The sequence below is a fragment of the Drosophila persimilis genome, unplaced genomic scaffold, assembly GCF_003286085.1.
Source record: "Drosophila persimilis strain 14011-0111.01,24,50 unplaced genomic scaffold, DperRS2 tig00000606-arrow-arrow-pilon, whole genome shotgun sequence".
Classification (NCBI taxonomy): Eukaryota; Metazoa; Arthropoda; class Insecta; order Diptera; family Drosophilidae; genus Drosophila; species Drosophila persimilis.
The window spans coordinates 2,587,257-2,607,897 of record NW_020825324.1 but is presented as its reverse complement, the minus strand read 5'-3'; the positions used below and the strand labels follow the sequence as shown (position 1 = coordinate 2,607,897).

The 20,641-nt window shown below is 49.0% G+C and overlaps 2 protein-coding genes across 2 annotated transcripts; one reads left to right on the top strand and one right to left on the bottom strand.

Moving 5' to 3' along the window:
- Positions 1-10,989: 10,989 nt before the first annotated feature.
- On the bottom strand, positions 10,990-12,254 carry LOC6597767. Its single transcript, XM_026990770.1, has one exon. It carries the CDS (start codon positions 12,252-12,254, stop codon positions 11,049-11,051), a length of 1,206 nt encoding a protein of 401 aa, XP_026846571.1. The 3' UTR covers positions 10,990-11,048.
- Positions 12,255-19,106: 6,852 nt separating this feature from the next.
- LOC6597765 lies at positions 19,107-20,366 on the top strand. The gene is made up of 2 exons (XM_002022860.2): positions 19,107-19,186; positions 19,241-20,366. The coding sequence occupies exons 1-2, from the start codon at positions 19,107-19,109 to the stop codon at positions 20,364-20,366; spliced, it is 1,206 nt and encodes a 401-aa protein (XP_002022896.2).
- Positions 20,367-20,641: the final 275 nt, after the last annotated feature.

Here is a 20,641-nt window from a genome sequence, read left to right as displayed (position 1 = left end):
TGCAATGTTCTTTTTTTTCCAGCGAGAAACTGGAGTGCCCCTGCCCCTGCCCCTGCTCCTGATCCTGCTCCTGCTCCTGCCCCCGATTCTGATTGAGATTCCGATGCCGATTCCCGCAAAGCTCTATATAATTTGATTAATCAAAACAAAAAACAGCAACACGCAAAGGGGGGCCGAGTCCCGGATCCTGGCACCGATCTCGATACCGATTCTCAAGCCAATCCACGCCCATTGCCATGGTCGTGTCGATAATTTAGAAATTAAATGTAGCTCGCAGCAGCATGAACCGAAAAGGGAATAGGTCCTGGAATGGGATCCGGAAATGGGCATCGGTGTGGCAAGGAGTGGGAATGGCTATGGCGATGGCGATGGCGATGGCGATGGCGATGGCGAAAGTGAAATGCCACAAATACACAAATCAAATCTAATCAAGCAAAGAAAGCAGCGCCAGAGCGAAAGACTTTCCCAAGGGGCAGGCCGCGGCAAGAGGCAAGGGGTAGCTGTGCCGCAGCCACAACGGGGGTAGGGGCATGCTCACCCCTCGGCGCTAAAAGAAAAAAAAAAAAAAAAAACACACACCAAGGTCCTGGTCTAGTTTTCTTTTTTCCCATTTTTTATTCTTCTGTTGTTGCAACTGCAATTACATTACATTTTTTGGGATTTCGATTTCGTTTCGTTTTCTTTCGGACCGAAGACCGAGCCGGGGACTCACGCCACGGCCAGGCCGTGGTATGGTATGGGGTGTCCTTTTGCCATGGGTGTCAAGGATTTGTCCGTTTCCTTATTATAGTGATTTCTGTGTTGTGTTCTGTTGTTGTTGTTGACTGGCTGGCAGGCCTTGTAATTATTTAGTTTACGTTTTTTTCTTCTCTCTTCCATTCCTTGCCTTTCCTTTAATTTCCTGCCTTCCTCCCGACCCGACGAGTATTATTTTTGTTTTCTTGCCGCACTTTTTGTTCTCTGATTGAATTGCAGGAATCGCAGGAATCGCAGGAATCGGACCCAGTGGCTTGGAAACTTTCAATTTCATGCTTAGATTTTATTCCCATTTTTGTTGTGAAATTACAAGAACAATGCTTGGAAGTGTACATAAGCCTATATATAGTACAATACTATATGGTATATAGTAGAGCTCCCCATAAAATGCCCCATTTCCAAGCCAACAATCATCGAGGATACATATACGATAGGGGGCGGGGCCATATAACAGGAGTCTGGGCAGCACCAGCTCTAGACGGACAGAGAGACGTGGCTCTATCGACTCGACTATTCGTGGTCGGAAACGCTTCATCCTGCATTCCTTCCACACCCTTTTTCAGTATCGGGTACAAAAATCAAGTGCATATTCCCTTAAAATCATTAAATAAAATTACAATTTCTCTCTCACTTACCAATAATCTTGTTCCGTTGCGTTTTCCGAGCTTGCATATTAGGCATTCGTTTATTAATTTAAGGTGAGGCACAAGAGGGCGGAAGTTCGTGTCAGATCAGCAGCATTGGGAGTGCCTCACCCCTTCATGAACGTCACTTGGAACGAGAGCACTCATTCCTTCTTGATTCTCTTCGCACTGCATCCCACTACTACTCGCGTGTAGTGGGAGGGGGAAAGGGACAAGACTTGACACACACACGCACACACACATTGCTGGAACTCACGTGATCAAACGGAAAAAAACACAAAATAACGAAACAAAAACACATTTTTGGATTTTTACACATGAAAAAAAGAATTTATGCAAAAATAGCATGTCTATCTACAAATGTATATATCAAATAAATCAATAAATCAAATAAATATATGTATATGTATATGTTTATCACACTTTGCCGCACTTTTCCTTCGCCGAGCTGCCTTTTTGTTGCCATTTTGCCTCTTCCCGTACACCCGCCCTTGATCAAACACATTTTCTAGCATTAAAACACACTTTTTTGTATTCAATCACCGAACCAATACACTGAACTTCACTTCCCACACCTGCGCGACATTTTTCCAGTTGGATTTTTCACCATTTTCCCGATTTTCCCGGATAAAAACGCGGAGCGGACTCACGACGCGCCGCCTTGACCGTGGGAAAAAAATTTGAGTGAGAGCGGTGCAAATGCGTCCATTCTTTGATCTACTCCTTCTCTTCCAATTTGCACTCACTCCCACGCTCTCTCGAGTATTTTTGCCCATGATGAGATTAGGCAAGGCCTACTCTCTTTCGAGACTTACGCTCAGCGGTACAGAAGGAGAGAGAAGAACAAAGTTTGCTGGTGTGATGACCAAAACAAGACGGCAGCGGACCACCTTGCACGATTCTATCATGGATTAGCCAAAGCACTCGGAGAGGGAGTGGGAGAGCGACCAAATAGGAAGAGGAGCAGGAGATCAAAGAATGAACGCACTTGCACGGCTCTCACTCAAATTTTTTTGCCGGCCAAGGCGGCGCGTCTGTTAGTCGGCTCCGCGTTTCAATTGGTGAAAATCGGGAAAATGGAGGAAAATTCAACGCGAAAAATATCGCGCGGGAGTGCAGTGAAGATAGGAGGTGTACAAAAAAGGTGTTTTGGTGCAAGAAAATGTGTTTGATCATGGGCGGGGGCGCAGAAATGGGCACGAAGAAAGTGGCGACGAAGAAAAAGTGCCGCAATTTGTGATATGTATATTCTCTTAAATAAATATACATACGTAGAAACACATATTATTTTTGCGTAAATTGTTTCTTTTCATGTGTAAAAATCTAAAAATGTGTTTTTGTTTCGTTATTTTGTGTTTTTTGCGTGCGTGTGTGTGTGCTTGAAAATTCGTCAAGTTTTGTCCCTTTCCCCCTCCCACTACACGCGAGTAGTAGTGGGATGCAGTGCGAAGAGAATCAAGAAAAATGGTCGAAAAGGCAGGAAAATGCAAAGCCATATGTGAGGAGAGCCAGAAGTTTGGGAAAAATTAACAAAAGATCGCAGCAAGTGTGAAAATAGCACAAGAAAACATTTGAGCGAAATACTTGGATGCTACCTTCTAGCTTGTGTTTTTTATTTTGCTTTTTTTCTGCGTGAGTTTGAGCGAAGCAGGTGGTCATCAATACGGCAAGCAGTGCAAGGCGGAAAGCGGTGCCAGGCGACAAGTAGTGCAGGCGATATGCGTAACAAGTGAGTGAGCTCTTGATATCATAGATACATTCATATTTATGTTATATTGAGATCCAATATGATCTTTAAAACACATCTCCATACGAAACTATTATTAAAACACTTTGTATACTTTTCAGGTAAACTCCGACTCCTATTTTCCCTAGATGCATGCATGTATTTCATAATAAGGATCGTCCACAAAATGCTTCAATTTCCATTGACAACCGAGGCATAAGAACACCCAAGAAGTGGGTGCAGCCATCGGAGAAGACCTGTAGCAGGACACGTCTTACCGAAACAACGAAAACTATTTTTAAGTTAAATCTAGTGGAAAATCCTTTATTTTCCTTGTCTTGATCTGAGCTTTTCCTTAGCCTTGCTCATATCTCAATCAAAGTCCTCGGGTTGTTCCACCTCAGGTCTGGTTGCCTTCATTCCACCCTTTTCTAATACATTTGTAAAGGTTTCCTAGTCAAAAGAAAACCCCTTGAGCAATCTCACATCTTAGTTTAAGATCTAAAACTTAATCGAGCACGAATTACATGTGACTTTTGCCATCTGCCAGGATGCCCGATGCCTGCCCCAGATCCAGTCCCAGTCCCAGTGGCAGCTTCCATTCCATTTCCTAAGCAAGTTCCCAGCCCATTCCGCTGGGCTGGCAATTAGTTAATTAAGCGCAACTTCAAGTGTCCCACTCGGAGATATATCACACGAGAATCGTTTCTTGTTGACATTTCTGCAGCATCATCCGGGACATTTGCATATTTAATTGAAGAAGAAACCAGGACAGGACAGGATTCAAAGCGACAAAGCGACAAAACGACAAAAAAAAACCCAAAACTATTTTCATAATAAAACTACGAAAATGTCAGGCGAAATATTAGAAACCGAAGAGGAAAAAATCAAATTAAAATCAAGTAAGAGGCCGGCAAAGAGGAGCGTAGCGGAGCGGATCGGATGAGGAGAAGGAGGAGGAGGAGGAGAACCACGTTCTCCGAGAAGTACGCAGAGTCTCTGGCTGGTGACGACCGAGTGGAAACCCCGCGGCGGCCATCAATGGAAAAGGGTTAAATGCAAATGAAAGGATACGAATACGCTTTTCTTCTTCTTTTTTTTTGGGAACAAAACTGAGTGATTCGGGAACAGGACATGTACGGGAATCTCAACCCTCGAAGCAGTTGTCAAAGGCTCTTGATAGATCAGTCGCCACTGGAAGAACTGGAACTGGTATTGCGGACGGTGGCACATGGGGCTCCGTCACCTGGGACGACCAGAACGATGGTGGTTCAACAAAATAAAGGTTCCCTCAACTTGATGCGAGATCTTCTCTACCTACAAGTAAGGTAAGTACTTACCTATGAGATATTTATTCCTATGTAAGAATGTATACGAATTAAGAGCTACAATCAGTACATGTTTCTGTGCCACCTTTATGGGATTCTCAAAACGAAATCGAATATCAATCAAAAGCCAAACCTGCTGCTCAATAAATAAGAGAGAAGAATGAGTACCTTTCCTACCCAATGAATCTAGAGAAGAATTCAAATGCAAAACCAATCTAAAGGTAAGTAAAACTATGAAGATGTAAAGCCCTTTCTTTGGCTTCAACCTCGAAAAGGTAAGTGGTTTAGTTCTCTTTGTTTTCTCCCATAGATTGGGGACACGACTCTGTCCACCAAAAACTAATCGCCCGGAAGCGGTTTCCCTGGCTGTCATATCGCGGCTTGCCTCGTGATTGATGCTTCAATTGTTGGGTGGAATCAAGGTCCAGGCACTAGCCCGTTGTGGGCTGTGGCCTGTCCTCTGGTTGTTCTGTTTGCTGTCCGCTGTCACAACACAGTTGTCAAAGGGTTGGAACAATGGCTGAGCGGCCACTGGCCAGGAAAAGCGCGTGCCGCTAGCGTCTTGGGAAAATATTGAACTTGCCCGAAAGGGAAAACCTACTCGGCCTGGCAGGCGGTCATTTGCAACCCTTGCCGGCTGCCCGCTGGTCAGCAGAAGGAAAACGAGCCGAGCAGCAGCAGCACCGGAAAATGCAGCGTGAAAAATTCGAAAGGAAACATAAAAATCGACGCATTTGATGAGGGTCGATGAGATGACGACAGACCAACATACAGAGATAGGGAGATGCCCAGCAGAGGAGGGGAGGGGGATATCCACTTAGCATTGTCATGCGGAAGGATCCCGGGGCTATCGTCCTTACGACGAGGATCTAAGGACAGCAGCAGGAGCAGCAGGTTGCTCCTGGAGCCACGCGCCACTTATGTAAATGTCAGGAAAATGCCATTGATGGCACCTGCATTTGGGGAACAGGTGCTGGAGGAGCGGCTGCCACAGAGCGCCATAAAACTGATCTATGATCCTGTCGTATTCCTATCCCCATTTCCATTTCCATTTGCTCTTCCATTCCCATCCCTATTCCGATTCTGCTGCTGCTGCTGCTGCTGCTGCCCAAGAAATGAAAAATCACCGTGCCATATTGCCAGGGCAAACAATTTGAATAGCCATTCCCTTGGCCACTTGGCCCGGGCAAATGTTAGATGTGGAAAACCAACTGGAAATGTTGGTGTCTGGAAAGAAAAACTCTGAAAGATGGAGATGGAGATGGAGGGAGAGGGTGTGCGGCATGTCCTGTTTTAGACGAGGCAGGAACGGGATATGCCGCAATTTATGCGTCAGTTGCAGCGAAGCGGAAAACTGGTTCGCATTCGACACAGGATACAGCGAAGGAATCCTGCCTCGGGATTAGCACTTCAGGCAGGTATAGAGAACCAGAACCACAACCAGAGAGGGAGAAAGAGAGAGAGAGAGAGATGTCTAATGAGCAAATGATGGAACCTCTTTGCTATAGCCCGATGGGAACTGATCTGAATCGGAATCGCAATCGGGATACGTGACCATTTACTTCTAGAATTTATCGAATGCTTCAAGAAACCAGAAATAACGCTTTACACATCTCGAACCGGAGCAATATGGACTGTTAAAGCAAAAGATCAGTAGAACCAGAAAGTATTTCCCTCGCATTTTCCGCCTCCAGCCTGGTCCAGACTTCGGAGACAGCAGCTGGAGATGAATATGGAGCTATAGAGGGACCTGTACCTGCGACAAGTGGCCTGGATTAGGCCCAATCAATATGCAAAAGCCATTGGAATTATGTGTACAGCCCTAAGGGAGCGACTGGCTGGATACAAATTGGAGCAGGCAGCCAACCAGCCAGCCATTTGCACCTGTAGACAAACAGACACTGGCTGACTCCTCGCGTTTCCCTCTATTGATTGCTTATCGAGGGCTCCGAAGGAGAGCAAACTAATGAAGACAGGTGCCACGAGGCAGCAGAAAAGGATACCCAAACAGAGAAGAGAATGAGGGAATGAGGGCAAGGAAACACTCGTTTTCTATACTGTATATTGTATGTTTTCGATGGTACCCCCATAGTCCAGGGCCCAGAGGCAGAGGCAGGTTGATGCGAGTGCGAGTGCGAGTGCGAGTGTGAATGCCTCATAATTTAGGATATTTCATTTGCAACCAGCATAATCAGGCTCTGGCTAATTTCCCCACTGAATACGCTAATTTCCGATTCCAATACCGATTCCTTTTCGCACATGTCCCGACGACTGCACAACGACAAAGCGAATGGGAATTCGAATATGGATATGAGTATGTGAATGCGAATGCGAATGGGAATGGGAATGGTATTGAATGGAGGAAGGGAAGGGTAGGGAGGTACGAGGGACCCGCATCAGCTGCCATCGGACCAAGGTGCAATTTTATGACTCCGTTAGGATGCGATACCGAACCGATCGCTGGCTAATCAAAATTGTAGTCCCTCCTTCCTGCCTTTCTCTCATTGCCACACGCCCCGAAGGTTTTCCCGATTTTAATGACAATTTGATAAAGTCTCTTGCGATTTATGTGTGGATGGATGAAGTGAAGATCCATCCATAAAAATTTCCATCCCGCTCGTAAAAACACCAAATCCATGAAGAGTTCTCGCATCTCCCAGCCTTTGTTCTTTCACTTTTACTGCACTTTTACGTACGGACGTACATATATCGATTGCAGCCCCACCCCACGAATTTTTTGGGGTTTTACGACCCAAATTAAAGGGAGAAACAATTCATTAGGCATACACAAGTACACACTCGTATATTTCGAAACTTTTTACACGTTTTTACGATCCATCTTTGTGGGCAAACATTGCGTGTACCCCAGACCCCAGACCTCAGACAAGGATTATCTGCGGAGCCATAAATGCCGTAATGGAATGGACGGAGAAACGGAGGGGAGGACATTCATTAGAAATATTTCAAGCAATTGTGTTTTGATAACGAAATGTGTACGAGTATGGGTAGCATTCGGCATTGGTTTGGGTCTTATGGGTCCAGTTTATATAGTAAATAATTATATTGCATATTTAAATTAAAGTTAAAAGCTCTGAAGGACTGAAGGTCTTAGGGTACTGCTGCCATGGAAGCTATACCCGTAAGTCGTCACAGGATTGAACATGCAAATGTGGAATAAATAGATCTATGGTCAAAAGGGGATCAAATGCGATGAGCGAAAGTCCATGACCACATCTAAGCCACAAGACAACAGACAAAACAAACAACAAGTTCACTTCAAATTGGCTTAAGTGCTCAAGATCGGGTCCTCGACTCGACTCGACTCGACTCACTCCTTTCATGGCTCTCAGGAGTACTCTCACTCCTTTCCATTGCCTTGGGTACACAACAGAAAAAAGAAAGCAATCTGCGTGCGGCAGCATCCTCCACCTTTGGCCCTTTTGGCTGACCGTAAAGATGTTTAATTACCCCGGTCGGAGAGAGACCCTTTCTAATCCCGCCCAAATCGCTATAAATGTATCTATTAGTTTGCATTTGGCATTGTCTCGAGATAAAGTTTGTCGTGCAAACAACATTTACATACGCAATCGGAATCTCAAACGGAATCTGTAGCCGAATCTTGATCGGGATCAGCAGCAAGGAACAAGGACCAGAGACAACCCTTTCGACTTTACGGGCTATGCAAATCGATTGGATTGTTTGATCTTGCGGTCTACCCCTGGCCGGCTCCTCTGACCCGACGACAACCCTTTCACACAAGCGATGGCGCAGGACACAGACAGAACCGAACCGAGGCACCACCCCAAGCCGAGAGTCGGAGAGAGACCCAACGTGGGGGATATCCAACATTCAAGTTTAAAGCTAAATTGAAATGAGAAATAAAACTAAATTGCTGTCACCGAAACGGATAGAGCAGGGACGCACAGGACAAGAGCGAGGACATTTCTTTGGCGCGAAAAACCAAACACAAGATGTCCCAGAGCCGGAGAGGGAGAGTGCACACACACACACGTCACATTGATTAATCGTCGAGGATCAGACGTGGTCCTGCCCTCGCGACAGTCTTCCTTGAGCCGTGCCTTGAGCTGCCGTGAAATCAGAGCCTTCTGACAAATACAAATAGTTTTAGTTGGCAAAAAAGCGACTACTTTCCACCGATCTTGCTCTGATCCTCCCCTGATCTGCTCTGCTTTTGGGCTCTGGTCTCGGGGGCTACTGTTCCCATTCTGCCACTTATTACTTATTGCTCATGTCAGATGGGATTAGGGAACTACTGTCCCCTCGCCAGTGCTCCATTTATTGACAGTTGCGATTCATTCCCGCTCCCCTCTGACGTTGATTGAGTTGCTCGGAAGGAAGGAAGGCATCTTTCGGCAAGACTTGAACTCTATCTTTCACAGCTCCGCTAATGATCGTTATCAGACTAGTTCTTCCTCCCATTCCTCTCTATTTGAGGGCAGCTGTTATCCTATCCTGTTAAAACAGAGAGAAAGGATGGGATATAGATTGCTCTTTAGATTTCCTTAACTATCTTCTGCCGATCAATCGGTCGTTTCTATGCAGATCTTTGCAGATCTAACGATCGTTAGTCGCTATCTTGTCCTTCTTTTGGCGGATATATGATATAGTTTCAGACTGGAGGAAATTCTTGTACATAAAGACTGGCAAATATTTTGCGCGAATTTCTCTTAACCGAGTATGTACATCCTTTTTGTCGGGGTAATTTCCGGCACTTAACCCTGTTAGGCCGAAAATTGCCCCAATTTGAAGCGGCAACATGTGGCAAGAGGCACTTGAAGCACACAACTCCTCGTGCCACTATGCAGCGACTCCCACTCCTATGCCAAATACTCAAGACGATCCTCGATGCGTTGGCGGAATGAGTGTATCACGTGCCACAGGAGACGACGACAGCTGTCCCCGAGGGCTGGCACTGGCACTGGCACTGCCCCCGCCCTCGCAGGACGCATGCCACGATGCGATTTTGTTTCCTTTTCCTCGCTGCCTCGCTGCCTCATTCTTCATTCCCATTATTCCCATTCTTCCATTGACTTCTTGCAGTCCCTTTTGGCGCAATTTTCGGAAAGGTGTTCCGGCTACCGCCGACGCAACGTTCGGGCTCTTATGTGACATTTAGCACAGCCGAAGGACCGAAGAGCCTCAAATCAGAGCAGAACAGAGCGATCCTCAGATCCTTAGCCTCACATCCACATCCACCTACTGGGCAGCTGGCATGGCCGGGCGGAGGAGCGGGAGCGGGAGCGGGACCGGCTCAATTGAGCGAACAGAAGCCGTGCAACAATGGATGGGATACGATCCGATGCAGACAATGCCCCGTTGCCGTTGCCGTACCATTCAGAGGCATTTACTTAAAGGCATTTAATAGACATTTAAAAACGCAACAGAGCCTCGGGGAGCAACAGCCCACGCCAACAGCCAGTCCTCGGCGGCAGCTGCTGGACCCTGCCAGGATCAGAGCGAACAACTTTCCATATGCCTCCTCCAGAGCTTGCATAACTTGGTCACGGTCTATGTGTTGGATCGTACTCTCTCGAGTACAGCTAACAAGGACCTTGCCGAATCCCGTCCTGGCCACAAAACAAAAACGGAAAAACGGAAAACCAGCAGCGAAACCGAATTTTTGTATATTCTATGCAAATTTATGGTAATGCCAAACCGTTTTGTAGTCCGCTGCCTGGCCATTTCGTGGTGGTGCACAGGTGCGTGATAAGTGCCGTGTCGAAGGACACACAGGATATGCCGTATCACTCAGCCAGTCGCCCAGTGCGCGGGGGGTGGGTCTCTCCCAACCCACACGATGTCTGTGTGCCTTACCGTCCTGCAGCGTTCGACTAATCGGCAATGTCCGATCCGCGTCCTCACGAACTCAGGGGCGGAACGGCTCTGACTCCGACTGCCGTGAGAACTGCACTCTGCGGATAGTCGAGTGCCATGTAGTCCTAGCAGGGAAGTTCCTTTGTGCGAGATGCTCTAAGGAACCCACTGGATAGAGCCTTCAGGGAAGTATATCTGCCACTTCTCATTGGAGATTTGTTTGATTGAAGGAGAGCAATTTGATGTCGATATGTGGCAAGGACAGTGACACTATAAGACTTGGCTAATATATCCATAGGGGATCTATAGGGAATATCTGGAAGATAACAGCCTCGTTCTGAACTTAATATTGTATCTTCAGCCTCTTGGAGGCCATAAAGAACTCGATTTGCATTTAGATGTTCTATGGATCTTCAACTCAACATAGGACTCCTCCTTCGGGGTGGTTCTTTCTTTGTACCCTTTCCACACTCCCCAGTAGAAATACCATATTATTTCCGATGATTATTACCCTAAAAAGTTTTATTTCCAAAAAAAATCTTAATCAATTATAAAATCTGTTTCAACATATCATTATTTTCTGGGGATATACATATATGGTTATGGATACCAAGGCAAGTCTGCGCTTTTAGCCACATTCTTTCTAATGTTTAAACAAAAATACTCCTCCAACCAAAGTGTAACGAAAAAAGTGGGAAAAAGTGGAACAAACGTTATCTGTCGACAGCCAAAGATGAGTCTCCTCCGAGTCGCCCTCCCTCACTTCTCCACGAACAGATCTTCCTGGAAGGAGAAGCTCAGACGCCGCTTGGTGGCTGCCTCCAGACCCATGCCCAGGCCCAGGCCGCCACAGGCGCCCAGCGATGACAGCGAGTCCACTTCCTCCTCGAAGTCGCAGTCGCTGGTCGAGTTGTGGCCGCTGTCGGGGCTGATGTGGCGGATCTTCTGGGCGGAGCGGGCGGCCGCCAGCAGCTTCTGGGCCGACTGCCGTACGCTGGAGGAGATTCTTGTCGCGATCTTCCGTTTGCGCCGCACCACGCGCTGCCTCCGCAGCTGCAGTGATCGCCTCTTCCCCTGGGACTGGGACTGCGACTGCGACTGTCCATCGACGGTAGCCGGCTGGGGGGAGCGCACCTCCCGCTCCTCGTAGCCACTCGCGTGGGGTGACCTCCAGTACTCGCAGAGGTCGCTGGCCGGGTCGAAGGCGGGCCGGTAGGTGGGCGAGTGGGTGGCGGCAGCGGCGGCGGCGGAGGAGGTGGAGCTGCTCAGGGGGTGGTGTCTGTGTCGCTGGCGCAGACGCTGACGCGGCTGCCTGGGGGCCGGCGCCTTGCGGGTGCTCTCCAGAATGGCGTCGATCATCCGCTCCAGGGTCACGTCTCCCATCTGGCTGGAGCTGAGCGTGGTCTGGCCGCTCTTCGTGGCAGGGGCCTGGGGCACGGGCACGGACAGGGGAAGGGGAAGGGGCAGGGGCTTCTGCTCCAGGTAGCGGGGCTTCTCGAAGTAGCTGTCGGGGATGCCCATGCCGCGGAGTGCGAGCAGCGGACCCGGGATGATGGCCGCGCTCGGGGAGTACTCCGCCTCGAAGGTCGGCAGCGTGGAGGCGTAGGCGGGTGGGCGGAGTGTGGGCGTGGGCGTGGGCGTGGGCGTAGTCAGGGGCGAGGACATGATATTGCTGAGGTCCTTGAGCAGCGGGGTCCGTGGGTGCACGGGCAGGGAGCTGGCTGGCAGTGGCGTCGAGGTCAGCTGGTTCTCCTTCCCCTGTCCGTGGGCGAGGGCTAGGCAGAGGGACTTGCGCTTGAGCTTTCCCCGCAGGGCATGGAACTCGCTGTAGCTGCTTGCCCCTGATCCTGCTGCTCCTGTTGCTCCTGTTGCTGCTGCTGATGTCTTGGGGTTGGTGGCAGCTCCCTCTGGCAGCTCCTTGGCCAGGTACGAGGGTCGGGGCTGGTTCACAGCCCACTTGAGCATCTTGACAGCTGCGATATCTCTGGATATAAGTTGTGGATCGGGTTGTGCGTGTCAGGATCTGAAAGTAGCAAAGGAAGATCGGGCTAGTTAGCAATTGTCTGCTGGGGTTCTTCGCATTCGATTTAGAGTGTGGCAGAGTGTGCGAAACCCGAACGAGAGGGACATGTGAGACGGGCAAACCCGACTAACGTGTCGCAGGGAACGGGAACGGGTTTCGGTGGGGTTTCGGCATGGTTTCTGCAAGGATTTCGCACTACTTCGCTGCCGGCAGCCGGCTGCCCCTGATTCCTGCCCCTGCCAACAATGAGAACCGTGGAAACAATGGAAAAGCGCGCAAAAGCTTGCAACTAGGTTCTGGTTCAGGCTCTGGGCTCTGGCTAGGGCAACGGAAACGGCAACGGCAACAGCAACAGCTACTTCCAGCTGCGACTCGTGTTTTGGGTGGTAGGAGCGGCCAAAATGGTGGCACTGCCACACTCTGCCCATCTCGGGCCACTCAAGACCCTGCTCGGAGATGCGGAGATCGGAGAGAGCAGAAATGGAAGGAGGAGGAGGAGGTGGAGGACTCCGATGCGTGCTAGCATTTTGCGCTTTTTGCAGCCGCTCTCTCGTTTTGGTCTGAAGAGCACTTATCTGCCACTCGGGCACTTGGCCCGGGTAGCCCACAAATAGCCCAAAAAACAACAACAAAATAACCCCGATTCCGTACCCCCAAATCGCAATCGCACGCGCGCGAATTTATGAATTTTTATGCGATTTTTATGGGGTGCTTTTAATTAATTTTCTCACAGACCAGAGGCCCACCACTCCGCCACTCCACCACTCCCCTGCTTTAATGCATCTATAATGTTCTTCCGGAAATGGGAGTACGAGTCCGAGCACGAGCACGAGTACGAGTACGAGCACTCGTATTTCCACTCGATTTCTCTTTCACTTCACTTTATCTTTACCTTTTTTCTGCCGTTTCTGCTGATATCCAAAGTTGCAGGAATTTCCTTGGTTTTTCACAGTCAAAAAAAAATTCAAAAAACTTTCGTTTGCTTTTGCCTTTGCGAGAAAAAAAAACAACAGAATTTTCCAAAAAATCTAGAATTTTGGGCAGATCGCGCTGGAGACGGGTAACGAGTACGTCCCGAAGGTGCAAGAGGTGCAAATGTGACTGATTCTGCCACTGCACGCCGCATGTCGTGGTCGCCTCGGATCGGCTTCGGCAGCGGCTCTCCCTGCTTCGGCAGCGACTGTCCCTGCTTCGGCAACAGCTCTCCCTGTGCTCTCCCTGCTTCGGCAGACATCGGCTTGCCTCGGCCAACGACTCTCCCCGCCACCACCTTTGGCTCTCTCTCGCTCTCTGCTCTACCTTTGGATGTGAGATTCTGCATTCCTGTGCACTCTCTGGCGCATTCCCTTGGAAACCCCTTTGCACCGTTTTGAATATTGAAATTTAAGTTCGGATTTCAATCGAATATGCCCTGACAAATAGCCCATCAGCATATTAATGGCTCTCACGGGGTTCTCGCTTGCCATTTGGATATTGAGTGGTAATTGATATACATTTTCCGAATATTGATCGTTTTCTGAAGCAATCATTAGATGACAGTATTTTGTGAAAAATTGGCTCAAATCTCTTTGGAGACATACAGGGGTTCTATCCCTAGGTCTGACTCATCTGAAATTAAAGACATTCGCTTAAGGAGACATTGTGATGATAATCACCCAATATAGGGGGTTATTCCGTTAAGAAAGTATATGGTATCCCCTCCTTTGAGCCTTGAGCCTCGAGCCTTGAAGGCTCGAAACAGAAGGCTTTAAAACAGATACAAAATACTCACCTTAGTAATATTGGAAGCCAGCCAAGGGGGTTTCCAATCCATTTAGTAGCATATCATGCGTTTCATGATTTCTTCCTTAAATTTCCTTAAACGAAAAAGCTCTTATATAACATTCTGTCCAATCATTTCATATGCACGTATGTCCCTCCATCGAAACTTTGCCGTGTCCTTAAGATCCGCATTCCTTAAGTTTCGATTACATCCTTGGATTTCATCTCTCCGCCTGGGGCTCCTGAGTGGCACATTCAATAGTTCAATAAATCCCAGCACTTCACATCGGATCGGGCATCGGGCATCGGCCATCGGGCATCGGGCTACCCAAATCAATCAAAGTAAATTATGAAAGGCGAGCGCCTACAGTCACAGGATCCTGTGGCTGCATCTGGTCTCGGCTTTCTCCCTGCCCCTCTCCCTCCCTCTCTCCCTTTTGGCTGCCTTATCAAATAAGACGCCGGGAGTCGGGAAATGTCGGATATGCCCGAAAGGCAGCAGTACAAATAGCTTGCCGGCTAAGCGGCGGACGGGGGTCCCGTTCAAATTCTGAATTATGGCCCATAATTCAGGGCCGTGTTTTAATAATTTTGCGTGCGAGTCCAGATAGGAGCAGAAGGAGCTGTGTGCTAATCCCCGAACAGCTGTCCGGCCAGGGATTGTGGATTGTGGGTCCCCGATCCCCGATTCCCGATTCCCGATCCTGGCGCTATCAGTGCGGCGTGTGATTCAAGATTAGTTTTCTTCTGTCCCTTACCTACTTTCCACTTTATCTGATGTCCTTGCCGCCGCACGTCCTTCCAGTGTATGCCCTTGTGGAGGGGGGTGGGCGACTGGGAAAGCGACAGCCAATCCCACTCTGAGAGGCAGAGCCTCTAAGAAAAAATAATAGTGATTGGAAAAGGACAGCGAAAAATCGAAAACGGTAGCAAATCCGAGCGTGAAGTCTTAGCGTCAGGGTCGCCCCTGCCGCTGCCCCTGCCGCTGCCTCTGTCGCTGCCGCCTTGCGGATTCTACGTCTATGAAAAATTGCACAATTGTTGGGCAATTTATTAGTGGATCGCGACGCACTGTCTGCCCTTCCTCCTCCTACCCTCCTCTGTCCCTCTGTCCCTGGGTCGGGGCTCGGGTAACGGGGATCGGGCTCTGCCCTAATTTATCTTCCTTGTTCTCCTGGTTCTTCCTGGTCTCAGGACCTGGGCCTCAGCCCGAGCCTGGGCCAGTGACCAATGCGTAAAATTGCCTTTGATTCGATGCAACTGCAAGACAGATAGACGGATTATTGGTAAGATTCCGAAGGAGGGCATAAGCCAAAGGAAAACGCAGCTGGCCATCCTCCACTGCAATATTATTGATTTATTTCCATTTTCTTCGCTTTTTCCGTAGATTTATCGTTGGTCACTCGACATTTCTGGGCAGCTGAACCGTTTCTGGTTTTGTTTTTTGTTTTTTTTGTGAATGGAAGAACAAATTGAGGTCCTGCAAAGCCTCTCGAGTGTCAAATTTGCGAAACGAAGGTTTGAGATTTATTATTTAAATTAGGACTGTGAGAACGACCCAGAAATCATACATAGAGGCATATTCCAGGGCCCAGAACAGCTGGCTGGAAAGTGAATTAAGCATGTTTTTGTATGCCTAAAGATATGGAAATAGATGGTATATTACTAGAATAAATGTTTAAGATGGTGTAAAACTTAAAAAGGAGTCAAATTAAACTACAATCTAGATTCTAGAAGGGGCAAGGTATACAACAAAGAAACCCTTAATGAAATATACCTAATCCAGAAACTTGCATCAATTAAAAGTAAAAATGAATCTATTTCTTCACTCTCAATAATCTATTAAGACTAAGGATAGTTTGAGATGTATTCGGCACCACTTCTCGCCTTACTAGATCGGGGGATATGCTATGAGAGACGTATACAGATTTCTAAGTTATACTTTGTCCAAATTCCCTTGTGTATTTCAGCTTTTAAATTTCAATTCTGAATGAAGAGAGATTCTCTTGAGATTATTCTCCTGGGAACCAACTGAGGGTGGTCCCCCACGGCCTAATAGACTTACATATATCACTTGGAGGTCCTCATCCAATTGTTCGTACAGGTGCCATAGGCCATAAATTGGAACCCATTCGGTGGTCCGGAACTGATCGTGAGATCTAGGCCAGGACCTGACCCGATCCGAACCGCCGGACATTGGCAAGTGATCCGATTGCCATTGAAAGGGAATACAAAACGAATACCATTTCGCACAAAGTGCCAAATAAATTAGGCAAAACAAAACAACAACAAAAAACAGATAGTAGATAGGTTCCAAAAACGGGGATAATTGACGGATCTCGAGAGACTCAGCTGTCCTTTTCTATGGGATGGTTTCTGGTCCTCTTCTTTATGAGTGTCTCGTGTCTCTCGTTTTGGCTATCTCTGTTTTTTCTCTATCTTTCTCTCTCTCTCTGGCTCTCTGCTGAGATTCTCCGCTCAATGGCAAGTACCCGGTATCGAAGCTTTGGATACCCTTGCAATTTGATCGATTGATGGTATGTGATATTTTTTGTTCAATTTCTGCAGAGCCGAAAGAGTTTTCCTAATTGAAATTTTTGGGATATCTTTGTGTGTTTTTTTCTATCTGATATAGCGATAACAGAAGGATCTGTAGGATCAGAAATATATACATATATATGTATATATGTAGGTACTATTTATGCTCCCAGAGATGCTTCCTTTTCTGCCCATCCAGAGGGTATCAGAGTCATCATAAATTTGCGCTTAAAGGAGAAAGGAGATAGGCAGAGAAAGCGGAAGAGGATGGCAATACAGAAGGCGGAAGGAGATGGAAGAACAAAGCGCAAGAAGATGGACAACGAGAGAGAGAAATACGGGGGGGAGGGACAGTGAAAGAGGCTATGGAAGCGACTCTCCTGAACCACGGAGCCCCTTTTCAACCAATAAATTGCAAAACAATTGCACAATTTTCCACAACATTTTCCTGCAGCGACGCTGACGCCGACGCCGACGACGACGACGACGACGACGACTCCTCTGCTTGTCCCATAAACAATGGGCCAAATTGTACAATCCCCCGGTTCCCACTGTAGTGCTATGTGTGCGAGTTGTCCTTTTCTTGGCGAAAATGGGAAAACAGAGACCAAGGGACAGGGGAAGGACAAGCAGCTAGAGAGGGAAAGGGAGATGGAGATGGAGGAGAGCAGAGGTGAAAGGAGCCACACGCTGAGAGAAAGGTAATTGAAAATTATGTTTTGTGGCGTAAGCAGCGCCGAGCCGAGCAGCGAAGAGAACAGCTGGCCCCTCGACAGAGGAGCAGCGATATGTCCATCTCTCTCTCTCTCCCTCTCCCTCTCTCTTTCAATCAGGATTCGCACAGCTGTTGGAACACGATTGTGGGATACGAACCATATAGAATTGGATTCGGAAGACCAGAGAGAAGGTTCTGGCAGTTCCTTTACGAGAACTCTTGCAAACCTCCTGATTCCAATGACAGCTATATGATATAGTCAGCCGATTTTGATCAGATTTGGCTGGGCTTTGCATATATATGTATGTGTATATCAGATGGGAAGGCTTGGGGCTAAACTAGTCGTCTAATAACTTTGCATTATCTACCGCTTTCTTTATAGATTACACCAAAGATGTCCATAGATCTATACACAAGCCACATCTTTTAGATATTGATTGATTGATTGAAATACAATAAAGGGTTCCTGTTCGACCCATATTTTCTTTTGAAGCTTAAGTCTGCATATATCATCTTATTTCAATCTACAAATCAATAATTAAACTCTTCGGAACTAGGAAGCAAACTCTTTTTCCCATGTCAGCCATGATATAGTGATTGAGTTTTGCAGGTTCTACCTCTTATGCATACTGAAACCTGGAAAAATATAGACCTAGATAAGGTTCCAGGCTACTTTGGATGGATTTTCAAAAAAGTAAACATAACAGATACGATTTTCAATACATATAGACCAAATCGACTGATAATGGCTCTGAAGGAAGTCCTAAATAACTTTCCCCTGGAGCTACACACATAACCGATAAATCTTACCGACTCCTGCCTGGAATGGTCTAAGGAAGTAATACATCGACTGCATTCCATAACTTGCCAGCCATGGCCGTTCAAGGCGACATTCCACCCACGTTTCCGATTTGAAGAGAGCTCGAAACTGTTGCAGTGCAACGTCCGGCTCACCCGCTCAACCGCTCTCCTGCTCTCCCGCTCTCAGAAAATGCAACACGTTCTCTGCTCTCTGCTCTCTGCTCTCTCGACGTTCTCGCTCTCCCTCTGCGCGCTCTCTCTGGTCTCTGCCGCTCTCAGCGCCGTTGGCCAAGTCGTGGACGTACCCGAGCAGAGCCGAACAGAGTCACTCTCGAAACGAACTTCGCGGCGCGCAGGCGCACCACTCGTACACTCACTCGCGCCGCGTCCGAAGGAACCCCAGATCGGGCCCTGGAATATCCATCTGCAAATAGAGAAAAAATACACCCATTGAATCCGTGCAATCTGTGCTTTTTTTTGAAGTGGACAGAAATCTGTGAAGAGGTAAATTGAAGTGAAATTAAGAGGCATTTTCTGCGCGGCCAGCGAAGCATGGACTTGCAATTAGGGATATTCGATTAGTATTCCACTGGAGGTCCGTGTCCAGTTCGTGTCCGAATGCAAACGGGGTACGGGGCGGCGACTGCCCGGGGGGAGGCTGATTGCCTGGAATTCTCTCTTTTTGTTTTCTTGATTTCATTTTTGCCGCTTCGCTGATTTGGCAATCGAAAAGGCCACCAGAAAGCGCGCCAAAATTCCCGAACAACTCACCCGGCAACTTTTTGCGGCAAAAGCCGACCAGCTCTGGATTCCAGACAGAACAAACAGAACAGAACCGCACACAGATACAAATAAGTATCTAGATACAGCTCGAGCACGAGACTAAACCGCACTTCTCTCCCCCTCTCCCACACTTGCAGCACCCGCAACCTCACCCACACCGCCAGAGACCACGCCAGAGACCACGCCAGAGAACAAGATGCTCAAGTGGGCCGTCAACCAGCCCCGACCCTCGTACATGGAGGAGACCACAGCCACGCCAATGCGCAGGGGAGCTGGGTCTGCAGCAGAAGCTGGACCTGGACTTGGAGCTGGAGCTGGATCAGGGGCAAGCAGCTACAGCGAGTTCCATGCCCTGCGGGGAAAGCTCAAGCGCAAGTCCCTCTGCCTGGCCCTCGCCCACGGACAGGGGAAGGAGAACCAGCTGACCTCGACGCCACTGCCAGCCAGCTCCCTGCCCGTGCACCCACGGACCCCGCTGCTCAAGGACCTCAGCAATATCATGTCCTCGCCCCTGACTACGCCCACGCCCACGCCCACGCCCACACTCCGCCCACCCGCCTACGCCTCCACGCTGCCGACCTTCGAGGCGGAGTACTCCCCGAGCGCGGCCATAATCCCGGGTCCGCTGCTCGCACTCCGCGGCATGGGCATCCCCGACAGCTACTTCGAGAAGCCCCGCTACCTGGAGCAGAAGCCCCTGCCCCTTCCCCTTCCCCTTCCCCTGCCCATGCCCGTGCCCCAGGCCCCTGCCACGAAGAGCGGCCAGACCACGCTCAGCTCCAGCCAGATGGGAGACGTGACCCTGGAGCGGATGATCGACGCCATTCTGGAGAGCACCCGCAAGGCGCCGGCCCCCAGGCAGCCGCGTCAGCGTCTGCGCCAGCGACACAGACACCACCCCCTGAGCAGCACCACCTCCTCCGCCGCCGCCGCCGCCGCTGCCGCCACCCACTCGCCCACCTACCGGCCCGCCTTCGACCCGGCCAGCGACCTCTGCGAGTACTGGAGGTCACCCCACGCGAGTGGCTACGAGGAGCGGGAGGTGCGCTCCCCCCAGCCGGCTACCGTCGATGGACAGTCGCAGTCGCAGTCCCAGTCCCAGGGGAAGAGGCGATCACTGCAGCTGCGGAGGCAGCGCGTGGTGCGGCGCAAACGGAAGATCGCGACAAGAATCTCCTCCAGCGTACGGCAGTCGGCCCAGAAGCTGCTGGCGGCCGCCCGCTCCGCCCAGAAGATCCGCCACATCAGCCCCGACAGCGGCCACAACTCGACCAGCGACTGCGAGCTGGACGAGGAGCATCCGATTCCCATGCTGGCAATGGGATTGGGATTGGGACTGGGCGGCGAGGAGCTGGAAGCCTCGTGCCAGCTGGATGCCATGTGGATGCAGGCACAGGCGCAGGTCAGGGACGCCACCAAGAGACGCCTCAGCTTCTCGATGTCTGAGGCCAGCTGAGGCTCTTCTCTGGGACACTCGAATTTTGTTTATAACTTTTTTTTATAGCCGTACACACTTTTTTTGTCGTATAATCATTGTAAGGAATAAATCATTTTTAATGCAAGCGCAGCGTTTTCTGACGAACGGAATGAAGGAAGAAAGGTTCCCACATGGCCGGCTCTGGGTCTGGGTCTGGGTCTGGGGTGCCATAATTTCGATGAAGAAACCACAAAGGAGCCAGCAGTTTATGCAAAACACCTCGCTCGACTAGAGGGGGGCAGGGGCACCGGAGC